Raw genomic sequence first — 12,666 nt, 5'->3', positions numbered from 1 at the left:
GCGCGTCCATAAAAGCCGATTCCCACCGGCTTGCCTGTTTTTGGACGTTTGAGCAGAGTTGTAATGTAAAGGAAATATGTAAACCAAATTAGCCCCGGCTTGCCTATGGATATATTTGACGCGCTGCCACTGATACTCATGATGATTATTTTTGATAATTTTAAGAATGAAAGCAATTATGAATTGTGTTTATATTTATTTTAAAGTTGTATTTATATTTTTTTTTGAATACTCATGAAATTTAAACGTGCACAAAATTATATTAAGACCGACTTTCTGTCAGGATTTTATCCTCCATTTTCTCGGCCTGGTATACCGTGTCCGGCAGACATTGGTCAGCGGTGTCCGGCACGAGCAGCGTTGCGAGTCCCGCGATCAGGGACACCACCCCGAACAATAGTGTTGGCAGACCTGACCAGTACGCCATCTATAATTACAATAAAAACAATGTTTTAGGTAGTAGCCCTCGGTACATATTTATCTAAGTAAACTAAATAATAATGTAACAAAAAATTATATTCAACAGTTAAACAATAAATTTATTTGCTGAAAACTGTTATGGTATTATGCATAGTTTTTTTTTTATATTTGGGAGTATTTACCAATAACGGCGTTTGTGGTGCTAAAATAGAGCCAATCCTTCCGACAGCCGAACACAACGCATGCATGGAGTTTCTTGACTCAGTCGGAAAAAGTTCGGACGTGAATAAGTAGACGATGCAAAAGTTCGCACACGATAACAGTAAGCCCACCATGTAGTTGGTTATCTGCAGCCAAAGATCTGAAAAGGTTAAATTATTTATAATCCGTGGTATTTGATGTATTCAGAATTAATAGCTACATTATGAATTCTTTATAATCTCACGTTTTGGTAAGAATGGTTGTCCAGTACAAAGGACGGCGCAAGCCACGAAGCAGAATATTAAGGGGCCTTTTCTATGATACTTGGTAATTATGTATGCAGAAAACAAAATTCCCAGACTCTTCATTGCAGATGACAGTCCGTAATTTATATACTTCTTGCCTCCTAGTAAAGTAGAATTGACAATCAATCCAAAATTCACAAAAGTGGCTGAAGCCCACCATATGCCACAAACGAAAAACCGCTTTAGTAACGATTTAGATTTAAACGTGTCTCTTATTACTGAAGCGAAGCTCGGTCCTTTATTGACTTCATATGAGATCTTATTTAAATTTTCTTCTATTTCCATTTTGTTAAGCTTTGCTGCTTTTCTTATTATTTTCACAGCTTCCTCCTTCTTTCCATTGGTTAGGAGCCACCTGGGGCTCTCGTCAAGCAAGTATATGAAACATATAGCGAGTAGTCCAGGTGCGTAGACGACCCTCAGCAACGTTCGCCAGTAGGGAATCAGCCAAGAAACAAAGGCAAATATAATTCCTCCTATACCAAGACCCGTCATGAATATAGTCGAATATGTGACCCGTGACTTGGTTGCCACCATTTCTATACCTGTAACAATGTATTTATGAGATAGAACTGTTCTCTAGACTTATATCGACCGGGATATGCACCATGATTACCTTTTCTATTGTTTTCGAGCTCCCTATATCCCGATATCATGTCCCGGTCGATATAAGTCTAGTGAAACCAACCGTGAATCATTCAAAACTGTTAGATCTGTGCCTATAATTTTATTATATATACATTTGACACTTAGCTCTTATAGTTTTTAAAGGCGTTTAATTTATATAATATGCATAAATTATTTCCTACCTAGCATATACACAGGAGACATAGGGTCACCGACTGCCGCTTCCATAAACTCTAGAGATACGTATAGCCAATATGATGTGACAAAACTCTTCATGCATCCCAGCGTCCCGCCTGCTACGCATGTTACTATAGCCATAGTTTTCCTGCCGAACCTAAAAGCTCAAGAACGTAAGATTGAGAAATTACGTCATCTTCATCATTGTAATTGTGTCTAATTAAAAACCGGGCAAGTGCGAGTCGGACTCGCGCACGAAGGGTTCCGTACCATAATGCAAAAAAAAAAACAAAAAAAAAGCAAGAAAAAAAACGGTCACCCATCCAAGTACTAACCACTCCCGACGTTGCTTAACTTTGGTCAAAAATCACGTTTGTTGTATGGGAGCCCCATTTAAATCTTTATTTTATTCTGTTTTTACTATTTGTTGTTATTAGCGGCAACAGAAATACATCATCTGTGAAAATTTCAACTGTCTAGCTATCACGGTTCGTGAGATACAGCCTGGTGATAGACGGACGGACGGACGGACGGACGGACGGACGGACGGACGGACGGACGGACGGACGGACAGCGAAGTTTTAGTAATAGGGTCTCGTTTTACCCTTTGGGTACGGAACCCTAAAAACGCATTTAACTGATTTGCAAGATCGAAGTGATCCCATGCATAAGTGTTTGTAACAAAGCTTTGCACGGAACACTAAAAATTTCAAAGTAGGTTGAAGGACTTAGTATTACTATCTACTTGCATGTTGGTGTATGAGTTATGGAAATTTGGACTCAAATTACAAATCTACAGTATAGTCATGACAGAAGACAAGACCTGTCAGACGATGGTCCAATAGTGAGAAGCCCAAACATGTATCCTATATTGTGCATGCTTCCAACTGAAGTTCTCTTCCAGTCTTGGCATACCAACTGAAACTAGAAAAAGACATAAATTATAACGTATTCGTGTAATGTTTTTCGTGCAAAAGATATATATTTTGCGTAAGTACGTATTATTATTTACTACTACTTACTTCAGCTACAAAACTGTTTGGATTATCATAGACCCATTCCGGACACGCCTCAGGATTTCTGCACCATTCTATTGTTTGATTCGGAATATAATTAGTGTTCGAACTTTCACTTACGTTAGCTGATTCCTTACACCTGAACATAAACAAAAAACGTTTTAATGTAACTAGTCTATTTCAACAATGAACTATATTTTAAACAAATTCTCTATTAATTCATTTATCTAAAAATAAAATCTAAAATATAAATCAATATGTAAAAAAAAGTATTTACAAATTAAAATACATAATTTTACTCTTGCCGCGCGAGTGATTTAAAATACGTGATTTCAAACATTAATAATAAATTATTTATAGGTGTAATGCGACGTAAGCAACATGTGAATAAACATACCTGTATCCCACTTTCTCAGCTACAATGACATGATTACAATACCATATAAATTCGAACATATATGCCACAGTCAGTGATATTCATAATATCACTGCCACTCCATGATAACGATCGAACACTTTAAACTTGACCAAAACATCGTCTAAATTCAATCTTCCTAACAGAGGGTTCGCCATTGCAAGTTGATTAAAACTATCACGAATACACGCCTTATTTCATATTTACATATTACAACTATTTCATAGACAATTATTATACTCGTACATTGATCTAATTCCAGTAACGTTTTACAAGTGACTGCTGCTTAACTTCACAAAAACTATAGATATATAGGCATAATGGTAAATATTGGTACAGCTGGCAACTAAATAATACTTCATGATACAAACCTGACAGGGTCGAGTGGAGTGAGGCCTTTCCCCAGCAGTGGGACACCAAAGTAGGCTAAAAAAATAATGCAACACTCAATAATATTTGTTATACGATGAATACGAAACAGAATAAATTTAGATTTCGAGATGATCTGATGGCAAATTATGGTAAGATAAATCAGGGAGGTTAGAGTTATCTTAACTAATTTCGTTATACGTAAATAATTATACATATATAAATTTATCAGCCTTTCATATATGTGGATACAGGAACTTACTTGTACACTACTTTCCTAGCCACAATAACATGATTAGTGTACCATATAAATTAAAACATGAGTCCCACTGTCAGGAGTACTATGGAACCCTCGTAATAGCGATCGTATAAATTAAACTTTGCCAAAACTTCGTCCAAATCAAACTTCCGTACTTTCAACAGAGATCTCTCCATTTTTTTCCATCTGCATCCATTAAAAACAAAATCACGAATGAACGCCCTATTCGCATAACTTATCACATTAAACTGCAACTAGAACTAATCGAATAGTATTTTGCGAGAACGTATACTCGTAAGTTTTTTATTGACGCCAACTAAACATTAGTGCAACCAGATTCGCATATTGAAGTTTTAACATTCTTTGCATAAATCTTTTTCACTGTTGGTTCTTCGTATGCTTTGAATGCTTAGGATAACACTCTTTCCAAGTTGGTAACCGAAAATGTTTTACAGTCTTACTTTATATCGCCTTGGGTAACGGCAAAGAGCATAATTTCAGGGCTTATGACTGGATGTAGATAAATTTATCTCAGTAAATTGTTTATTACACAATTAATATGTCCTTTTTTTATTTCAGGTAATAATCGGTTCCGCCAGCACAACTTAACAAGCTCAGTCGGAGCGCACTTCAATAGTGGTAGTTTTGCCCAAATAGCAGGTATATTAGGTAACAGAATGAAATAAATACTAGTTTATTATTGCAATCGTTTCTATCGTAAAAAAATTGTATTTTACAGTTATGGATAAACGTGTCACGTTTTTACATGACATGCCATTTTACGAGTTTTTCATCACAGCTGAAGCTGTCTTTTACACGATTGCAAAAATAGGTGCAATCCCGTTGCCATGAGGTTTTGGGATTATACTGAGTAACTTTTACTATGGGACCAATCCCAAAATCACGAAAAAAAATTGCACTTATTTTTTTAGCCCTCGTGTATATTCTACCGCTGATTGTCGCTATACTTGTAGTATAGTAAACGCAATAGTATCAGCAGGCATTATAATGGTTATCGACGTGATAGCGAGATAATGACAGAATTATGTTTGTCGCTATATATAAAGCTACGATCGTAGCCGATGACATGGGTTTCCAAATATGTATGTATAGCGACAATGCTTCGTAGAGACAAAACGACAACGTGTCGTGATTAGCGCTGATTCAGTGCCAATGGTCAGTCGTTTTTAAATCCAGACGGCTGAATGTTATGGACGTTGAGAAGGACGTGATAAACCAAACAACACCTTTAACCCATTTAGCCGCTGAATGGGTTAAAAGTGTTCCAGAGATAACACCTCTTTAATCTTTTTATTAATGAAACAATGAAGAACCTTATTATTTATATATTATTTATTTTCAATATTCTTATTTACATTTCAATATATCACTGGCATATTTAATAAAATAGCGTAGTTGTGTCTATGACAAGTGACCATAAAACATTTCATGAGTATGCAAATTACTTTACATTGGTTTTATTCCGTTCAAAGGTCATTATTTACAAAAAAAGTGAAATTAAATTGTTTGCACGGCTTTTTCGGGTTTGGAACCACGAGGATCGGTCAAAATTTTATTTTCCATTTTCTCGGCCTGGCAAACTGTGTCCGGCAGACTTTGGTCCGTCGTGTCCGGAACTAGGAGCGTCACTAGCCCCGCCGTCAGGGACACCGCACCGAATGTCAGTGTTGGCAGACCGGACCAGTACGCCATCTACAAAGTAAAAAAATTGGCCAAGTGCGAGTCGTACTCACGTTCCAAGGGCTCCGTACATTAAGTCCGGCTCACGTTTGACTGCACATTTCTAATAGGTTTTCCTGTCATCTATAGGTATAGAACTATTTTGTCTATTTTTTGTCACAATTTTAGACCCAGTAGTTTCGGAGATAAAGGGCCGGAATTGTAATTTTTCGTCTATTTTCTTTAATAACTTTTAACCTGAAAATTTTAAATTATAAAAAAATACAGTTGAAATTCTCAAAATGAGCTCTTTCATTTGACATGTAACACGATATAGGTAGTTATAAAAACTTTTTTTTTAACTTTCTCATTTACCCCCCCAAAAGTGGCCCCTATGTTTAAGATTCATTTGTTTACGTTAGATGTCCATCTTTGGATCACTAATTTACATATGTGTAGCGAATTTCAACTTAAGTGGTCCAGTAGTTTCCGAGGAAATAGGCTGTGACAGACGGACAGACAGATAGACAGACAGACGTACGAGTGGTCCTATAAGGGTCCCGTTTTTTTCCTTTTGAGGTACGGAACCTTAAAAATATCAATGGATCTTCAATTTTAAATTTATTTTTGTATATTAACTACAACGGTTAAAATACATATAATGACGTCACGTTGATTGCTTAATGAAACTAAATTTAATTACCAATAAAGGTGTCTGCGGAGCGATCATACCGCCAATTCTTCCTATAGACGAGCACAGCGCATGCATGGAGTTTCGAGACTGCGTTGGAAAAAGTTCAGATGTAAATATATAGACAATGCTGAAGTTTGTACATGACAGTATCAAACTCACCATGTAGCTGGTTATCTGGAGCCAAAAACGACCTGAAAAATTAACGTTTGTGGGCTTTTGCGAAGCTGCTTATACGTGACATTAATTAATATAAAAAATTGGCTTACTTTTCGGCAAAAACGGTTGTCCAGTACAAAGAACAGCGCAGGCGACGAAGTAAAATATCAGAGGACCTTTTCTGTTAAACTTGTAAATAATGTATGCCGTGGAAAAATTACCCAGCAATTTCATGACAGACGAGATACCAAAATTTATGTATCCTTTGCCGCCTAATAATGTTGAATTGACAATCAATCCAAAATTTACAAAAGTTGCTGCAATCCACCATCCAGAGCAAACGAAAAATCGTTTCAGTAAATAGGGTGATGTGAATGTATCTCTAATTACTTTAGTGAAGCTTGTTTCTTCATTCTGTTTATAAAATATAGTGTTTAAGTTGTCTTCTATTTCCATTTTATTTAGCTTAGCTGCGTTTCTTATAATCTTTACTGCTTTAATTTTCTTTCCATTGGCTAGGAGCCACCTGGGGCTCTCATCTAGCAAGTAGATAAAGAACAAGGCGAGTAGTCCTGGCGCGTATATGACCCTCAGCAAAGTTCGCCAGTAAGGAACGAAACAAGCCACCAGAGCGAGCAGCATCCCTCCTATGCCTGCGCCCGTCGAAGATGTAATCGCGTATGTTGCCCGCGACTTAGTTGCCACCATTTCTACGGCTGAAATAAAGTTAACGTTCGATATAATGTGCACTGCACTAACGAACTAACCCAATGTTACTGTTTATTTCGTAAATGTATATTTGTGTTACCTAGCATGTATATTGGTGAAATTGGGTCTCCTATTGCTGCTTCTATAAGCTCAAGCGCTACGTAAAGCCAATATGAAGTAGCGAAACTCTTCATGCACCCCAGAGTTCCTCCAGAAACGCATGTAAATATTACCATACTCTTCCTTCCGAACCTAAAAAATTACCATAATCAAGTAAACTTTTACATAAATATATTATTTCAATTCTTATGCCTTTGCAGAATTTGTAAAATGCCGGTTGATTGTATAATTTTAAGATTAAAACTTTTACTTGTCAGATAATGGGCCAATAATGAGGAGTCCAAGCATATAACCAAGCACATGTATGCTCCCGACTGAAGTTCTTTTCCATTCTTGACATGCCAACTGAAACTGAAAAAAAATATAAACAGATCCCTTATTTACCGGAATAATTAATTTCACAAAAACAAGTACCTACATACATGCTATTTGAAACAATGCATGAAAATGACTGAAAATGGCAACTTGTATGAGAAAATTAATTTGTGTTTATGTAGATTACCTCAGCCACAAAACTGTCAGGTTTATCATAGACCCATTCCAAACACGATTCATATTTGTGGCAAGATGGTACTGTGGTGTTTAGTGTAATATTATAGCTTCCATTTATGTGCATTGACTCTGAACTACTAAACGTAATACATCTGAAAATATAATACCTGTGATGGAACCAACGATTCTTAATTGTGCATTTTATCTAAAGAAAGTTCACGAAAACGAGTTACACATGTTAAGATAGACATACCGGTATCCTACTTTTTCAGCAATAATAACGTGATTACAATACCAAGCAAATTCAAGCATTTGTCCCATAACGAGGAACATGAGAGTCACCACATGATAACGATCATTCAATTTGAACTTCGCCAAAACGTCGTCCAGATCTAACCGACCTAACAAGGGATTCGCCATTGAAAATTTATTAAAATTAACACGCAAACACATCTACTTTTCACAATGTACCGCTTAAAACTGTAAAAGAGAGCACGTTGCTAATAGTATTTCCTTTTAATGATACGGTAATATTAATTTTAACGATCTATTTTACGGCTGGTTTGAGTAGGTAAAATAAATCTGGGTTATTTTTCTCGTATACCATATTTTATCATACATGTTTTGTGGGTATGAACCCGTTGAACTGATTCATTTGCATTGCCTAGGTACTTCTGCAAACTTTGTGTCCGGGACAAGAACTTACAAACAATGCTAACATCTTTTTTAGTGTTTTTATTGGTATATGAATATTTAATATTGATATGATATGATTTTGGTTGCTATGACATCATCTGAGTTGGTTTATACTTACCAAACGTTTTTTCCAGAGATAACACCGCTTTAATCTGTTTATTAATGAAACAATGTAGAACCTTGTTTTTTATATCATTTATTTTCAAAATTCTTATTTACATTTCAATATAAAAGAATAAATTTTATATCACTGGCATATTTAACAAAATAGCGTAGTTGTGTCTATGACAAGTGACCATATTAAAACATTTCATGAGTATGCAAATTACTTTACATTGGTTTTCTTGTATTCAAAGTTCTTTATTTACCAAAAAAAATCTAAATGGTTTATACGGCTTTTTCGTACAAAATGGAACCAGGAGGATCGGTCAACATTTTATTTTCCATTTTCTCGGCCTGGCAAACCGTGTCCGGCAGACTTTGGTCCGTCGTGTCCGGAACTAGGAGCGTCATTAGCCCCGCCGTCAGGGACACCACACTGAACGTCAGTGTTGGCAGACCGGACCAGTACGCCATCTACAGTTTCAAATTTAACTGAATTAACTAGTGAAAGAAGTTTATGTTTAATGTTTTTAATATCTGGAAGACCCAGTTTTGCTCGGAAAACAATTAAAAACTCAAATATGCGAGTTTTCCTAAAGACGTAGCTAGATCGATTAGGTATCGCCCCCGAAAACCCCCATATAGCAAATTTCATCGAAATTGTTAGATTTGTTTCCGAGATCCCCGAAATAAACAAGAATTGCTCGTTTAAAGGTATCAGATAAATAAGTCGTAAGCACATCTTAAATTAGACAAATAACATGGCTGTACAAAGGCCTATCCCCTATGATAACAACTTGCGGTCGTGTGAACCTGGGGGCTGCCCAGATCATCAATCGACCTTTTCAGTAGATATCGCACATTAGAATAAGCATAAATTTTGTTTATAAATGTCAATATTTACCAACAAAGGCGTTTGGGGCGATATCATAGAGCCAATCCTTCCAACTGCGGAACACAGTGCATGCATAGAGTTCCTCGACTGAGTGGGGAACAGCTCCGACGTAAATATATAGATGATGGAGAAGCTCGTACATGATAAAAGAAAGCCCACCATGTAGTTGGTTATCTGCAGCCACAAAAGATCTGAAATTTGACGTCTTATTCAATCGCAGTCAAGTGTGGTCGTTGTCATACAGATCTCCGAGATTTTGAGTAGCTTAAGGGCTTTGGACGACGCGCGAACTCGATTTTAGTTACATTGCGGACGGTTGGTTACGTCCGATTCGACCGACCGATCAAAAACCGCAATGTAATGAAACTCGCGTGCGAGTTCTCGCATTGTCTGAATGAGCCCTAACTGCGAAGTGAAACCCCTGCGAACTCCACGGATCTATATCTGAATCCCTAAAGTCTTTTCTCCTATCTTTGCATTCCCTAATATTGTTTGTCATAATGATCAGTTGTCCTAACACTAAAAAAAAACCCTAATTTTGGTTTCCCTAATTATTGATTACTTATCATAATGTTATTAAGCATATTTTCTTTTTTGCGAGGGTCACAGTTCTAACCCTAACCTAACCTACTTTTGTGGCAGCAAGTTCTAAAACCTAACCATTTTTCAGAACCTTACATTATGGAAAATAATCGTTATGACAATTGATTGTTAGGGCGTGTGCCTTTTAGGACGAACCAGTTAGGGCAAGTGACTTTAGGACAAACGTTGTTAGGGATTCAGAATGACACCCGAACTCCACAGCCTTAATCCTACATATGGCTCTGTCAGTAGGTTAAATATAATATTATGGTGTTGTCCGAAATTGTAAGCGTCCTTAGACTAAAGTGACTTCTGAGGGTCGAGGCTAAAAAAACCTAATATAAGGGAATAACCAATTAATAAACCTAATTGAAAAAATTGCTCACTTACTTAATACTTACTTTTTGGTAAAAACGGTTGTCCAGCGCATACGATAGCGCAAGCCACAAAACAAACTATCAAAGGAACTTTTCTATTGAACTTATTAATGATGTTACCAGCACAAAAATTACCCACGCATTTCATTGTAGCTGTAAGTCCAAAGTTTAAATACTTGTTGCCTTCTAAAAACGTTGAATTGACAATCAATCCAAAATATACGAAAGTTCCTGTCATCCACCATATAGAACAAACGAAAAATCGTTTCAAGAGAAAAGTTGATTTGAAAGTGTCTTTTATTACTGTCGCAAAGCTTGGTTTCATATCTTTTTCGTACGAAATTAAGTTTAGGTTTTCTCCTTTTTCCATTTTATTAAGCTTAGTTGCTTTCGTTATTATCTTTACTGCTTTGTCCTTCTTTCCATTGGCTAGGAGCCACCTTGGGCTTTCATCGAGTAAGTAGATGAAAAATATGGCGAGTAGTCCAGGCGCGTATATGACCCTCAGCAGCGTTCGCCAGTATGGAATCATCCAGGCTGCCAGTGCGAATAATATTCCTCCCAGACCGGCTCCTGTCATGCATATAGTTGTATATGTGGCCCGCGATTTTGATGCAACCATTTCAATAGCTGTAATGAAGTAATGGTACTATTATTATGATGATAGGTAGGTTTTAATTTAGAGATGCAACGTATAGTTGTTTGGCCGGATACCGTATACCGGATATCTGGCCTGGACACTGGCCGAATATCCGGTATCCTGCCGCCGGATATTCGGCCAGCGGAACTATACCTACATTTCGGTTTTTCAGGTGCGCATTCTGCAGGTTTGACCTGTTTCCTAGTAAACGTTCGCGCGGACTCATTTCTAGGTTCGAAATGAGTGCGCGTGCAAGTCAGTGGAATGATTAAATTGTTTTAAAATAATAAACAAGTACGATTATGACCGTGTGTGTTTCTTAAATCCAATTTGTTTACTCCGAAATCAAGCAATGTTACTATCCGGTATACGGCCGGATAGAAGGATACTATCCGGTATCCGGCCGGATAGTAAAATAATGGCCGGATAGGCCGGATACCGGATAGTAACCGGATATCCGGTGCATCTCTAGGTTTTATATAATATCATTAACCATACATAATCTTACTTAATCTCTTGGCAATAATGCGTCGTATGTGGAAATAAAAGACTGGCTCAAGAAAGAAATAATTGGCGATTACTCTACCGACAAGAGCAGAGCACTGAAGCTATGATGATGATAATAATGACGATGATGATGATGATGGTGATGATGATGATACATAATAGATGTAGCTAGACTTCCTCACCTAGCGTGTATATTGGTGATATTGGATCACCTATTCCCGCTTCCAAGAACTCAAGTGTCACGTAAAGCCAGTACGACGTGGCGAAGCTCTTGGCGATCCCTAAAGTGCCGCCTGCTACACCTGTTATTACAACTAGTGTCTTCCTTCCGAATCTGAAAATTAAATCTAATTTACTATTTCTGGTTTTTACTGGCCGTTAAAGGGTTGTGTTGTTGTCATCACAATTTTTATTGTTTTTGTTGCATATAATTATGTATGTATTTCATAAATTTACTCCGTATATTACCTATCAGAGATCGGATTTATATTTATTTTAAGAAGATGTTTATTATTCTATTTTTTCTCCGCTTATCTTTCGGTAATTAAAAGTAAGTTTCTCACTTTTGTTATCGGAAATATCTGCAACTTCTCTTTTTAGTTCCAAATTAGGTAGGTACCTGTCAGACAGTGGGCCTACGGTAAGAAGCCCCAGCATGTATCCGAAACAGTGTACGCTTCCAACTGAAGTTCTCTTCCATTCTTGACATGCCAACTGGAACTAGAGAGAAATCAATATAAAAATATGAAAGCACAACCTCTGAATGGATGAAACACCTAGATTTTGTGCGAAAGTATATTAGCCGATGACAAATTTTCATTTATGGTATCAATCCATCAGGTTTGTTAGGGTTCCGTACCTCAACAGGAAAAAACGGAACCCTTATAGGATCACTCGTGCGTCTGTCTGTCTGTCCGTCTGTCACAGCCTATTTTCTCGGAAACTACTGGACCAATTAAGTTGCAATTTGGTACACATATGTAAATTAGTGACCCAAAGATGGACATATTTTTTTATAATTTTAAAATACATAGGTTCGAAGTTATTTAAGAAAATAGCCAAAAATGACCCCATCCTTTATCTCCGAAACTACTGGGTCTAAAATTTTGAAAAAAAAAACAAAATAGTTCTTTACCTATAGATGACAGGAAAACTTATTAGAAATGTGCAGTCAAGCGTGAGTCAGACTTATGTACGGAACCCTAGAAACGCGAGTCCGACTCGCATT

At 36.9% G+C, this 12,666-nt stretch overlaps 4 protein-coding genes across 11 annotated transcripts in view; 1 reads left to right on the top strand and 3 right to left on the bottom strand.

Moving 5' to 3' along the window:
* The window catches only part of LOC134671400 (protein sprint), a 282,803-nt gene that overhangs the window by 205,878 nt on the left and 64,259 nt on the right, over nt 1-12,666 (top strand). The window lies entirely within an intron of this gene.
* LOC134671415 (solute carrier family 22 member 3-like) lies at nt 244-2,665 on the bottom strand. The gene is made up of 5 exons (XM_063529270.1): nt 2,554-2,665; nt 1,736-1,887; nt 866-1,471; nt 603-781; nt 244-427 (listed from the first exon to the last, which is right to left on the bottom strand). The coding sequence occupies exons 1-5, from the start codon at nt 2,607-2,609 to the stop codon at nt 263-265; spliced, it is 1,158 nt and encodes a 385-aa protein (XP_063385340.1). The 5' UTR covers nt 2,610-2,665; the 3' UTR covers nt 244-262.
* LOC134671535 (organic cation transporter protein-like) lies at nt 5,308-7,763 on the bottom strand. Its single transcript, XM_063529394.1, has 6 exons — nt 7,650-7,763; nt 7,398-7,498; nt 7,128-7,279; nt 6,430-7,035; nt 6,173-6,354; nt 5,308-5,502 (listed from the first exon to the last, which is right to left on the bottom strand). Exons 1-6 carry the CDS (start codon nt 7,761-7,763, stop codon nt 5,308-5,310), a joined length of 1,350 nt encoding a protein of 449 aa, XP_063385464.1.
* Nucleotides 8,722-12,193, bottom strand: LOC134671101 (solute carrier family 22 member 1-like). The gene is made up of 5 exons (XM_063528882.1): nt 12,058-12,193; nt 11,621-11,772; nt 10,316-10,921; nt 9,342-9,523; nt 8,722-8,911 (listed from the first exon to the last, which is right to left on the bottom strand). The coding sequence occupies exons 1-5, from the start codon at nt 12,093-12,095 to the stop codon at nt 8,723-8,725; spliced, it is 1,167 nt and encodes a 388-aa protein (XP_063384952.1). The 5' UTR covers nt 12,096-12,193; the 3' UTR covers nt 8,722.

Source organism: Cydia fagiglandana, chromosome 15, assembly GCF_963556715.1.
Source record: "Cydia fagiglandana chromosome 15, ilCydFagi1.1, whole genome shotgun sequence".
NCBI classification, from domain to species: Eukaryota; Metazoa; Arthropoda; class Insecta; order Lepidoptera; family Tortricidae; genus Cydia; species Cydia fagiglandana.
This window is presented reverse-complemented; position numbering and strand designations above follow the sequence as displayed.

Coding starts and splice junctions, on each gene's coding strand:
- LOC134671415 (XM_063529270.1), bottom strand. CDS start 2,609: ATGCACAATATAGGATACATGTTTGGGCTTCTCACTATTGGACCATCG. Junction 1,888..2,553: donor ATTGGACCATCGTCTGACAG/GTCTTGTCTTCT, acceptor TTGAGCTTTTAG/GTTCGGCAGGAAAACTATGG. Junction 782..865: donor ACAACCATTCTTACCAAAAC/GTGAGATTATAA, acceptor TAACCTTTTCAG/ATCTTTGGCTGCAGATAACC.
- LOC134671535 (XM_063529394.1), bottom strand. CDS start 7,763: ATGCACATAAATGGAAGCTATAATATTACACTAAACACCACAGTACCA. Junction 7,036..7,127: donor TTCACCAATATACATGCTAG/GTAACACAAATA, acceptor ACTTTATTTCAG/CCGTAGAAATGGTGGCAACT. Junction 5,503..6,172: donor CTCCGCAGACACCTTTATTG/GTAATTAAATTT, acceptor TTTACTTTGTAG/ATGGCGTACTGGTCCGGTCT.
- LOC134671101 (XM_063528882.1), bottom strand. CDS start 12,095: ATGCTGGGGCTTCTTACCGTAGGCCCACTGTCTGACAG. Junction 11,773..12,057: donor GTAGGCCCACTGTCTGACAG/GTACCTACCTAA, acceptor TTTAATTTTCAG/ATTCGGAAGGAAGACACTAG. Junction 10,922..11,620: donor ATCACCAATATACACGCTAG/GTGAGGAAGTCT, acceptor ACTTCATTACAG/CTATTGAAATGGTTGCATCA.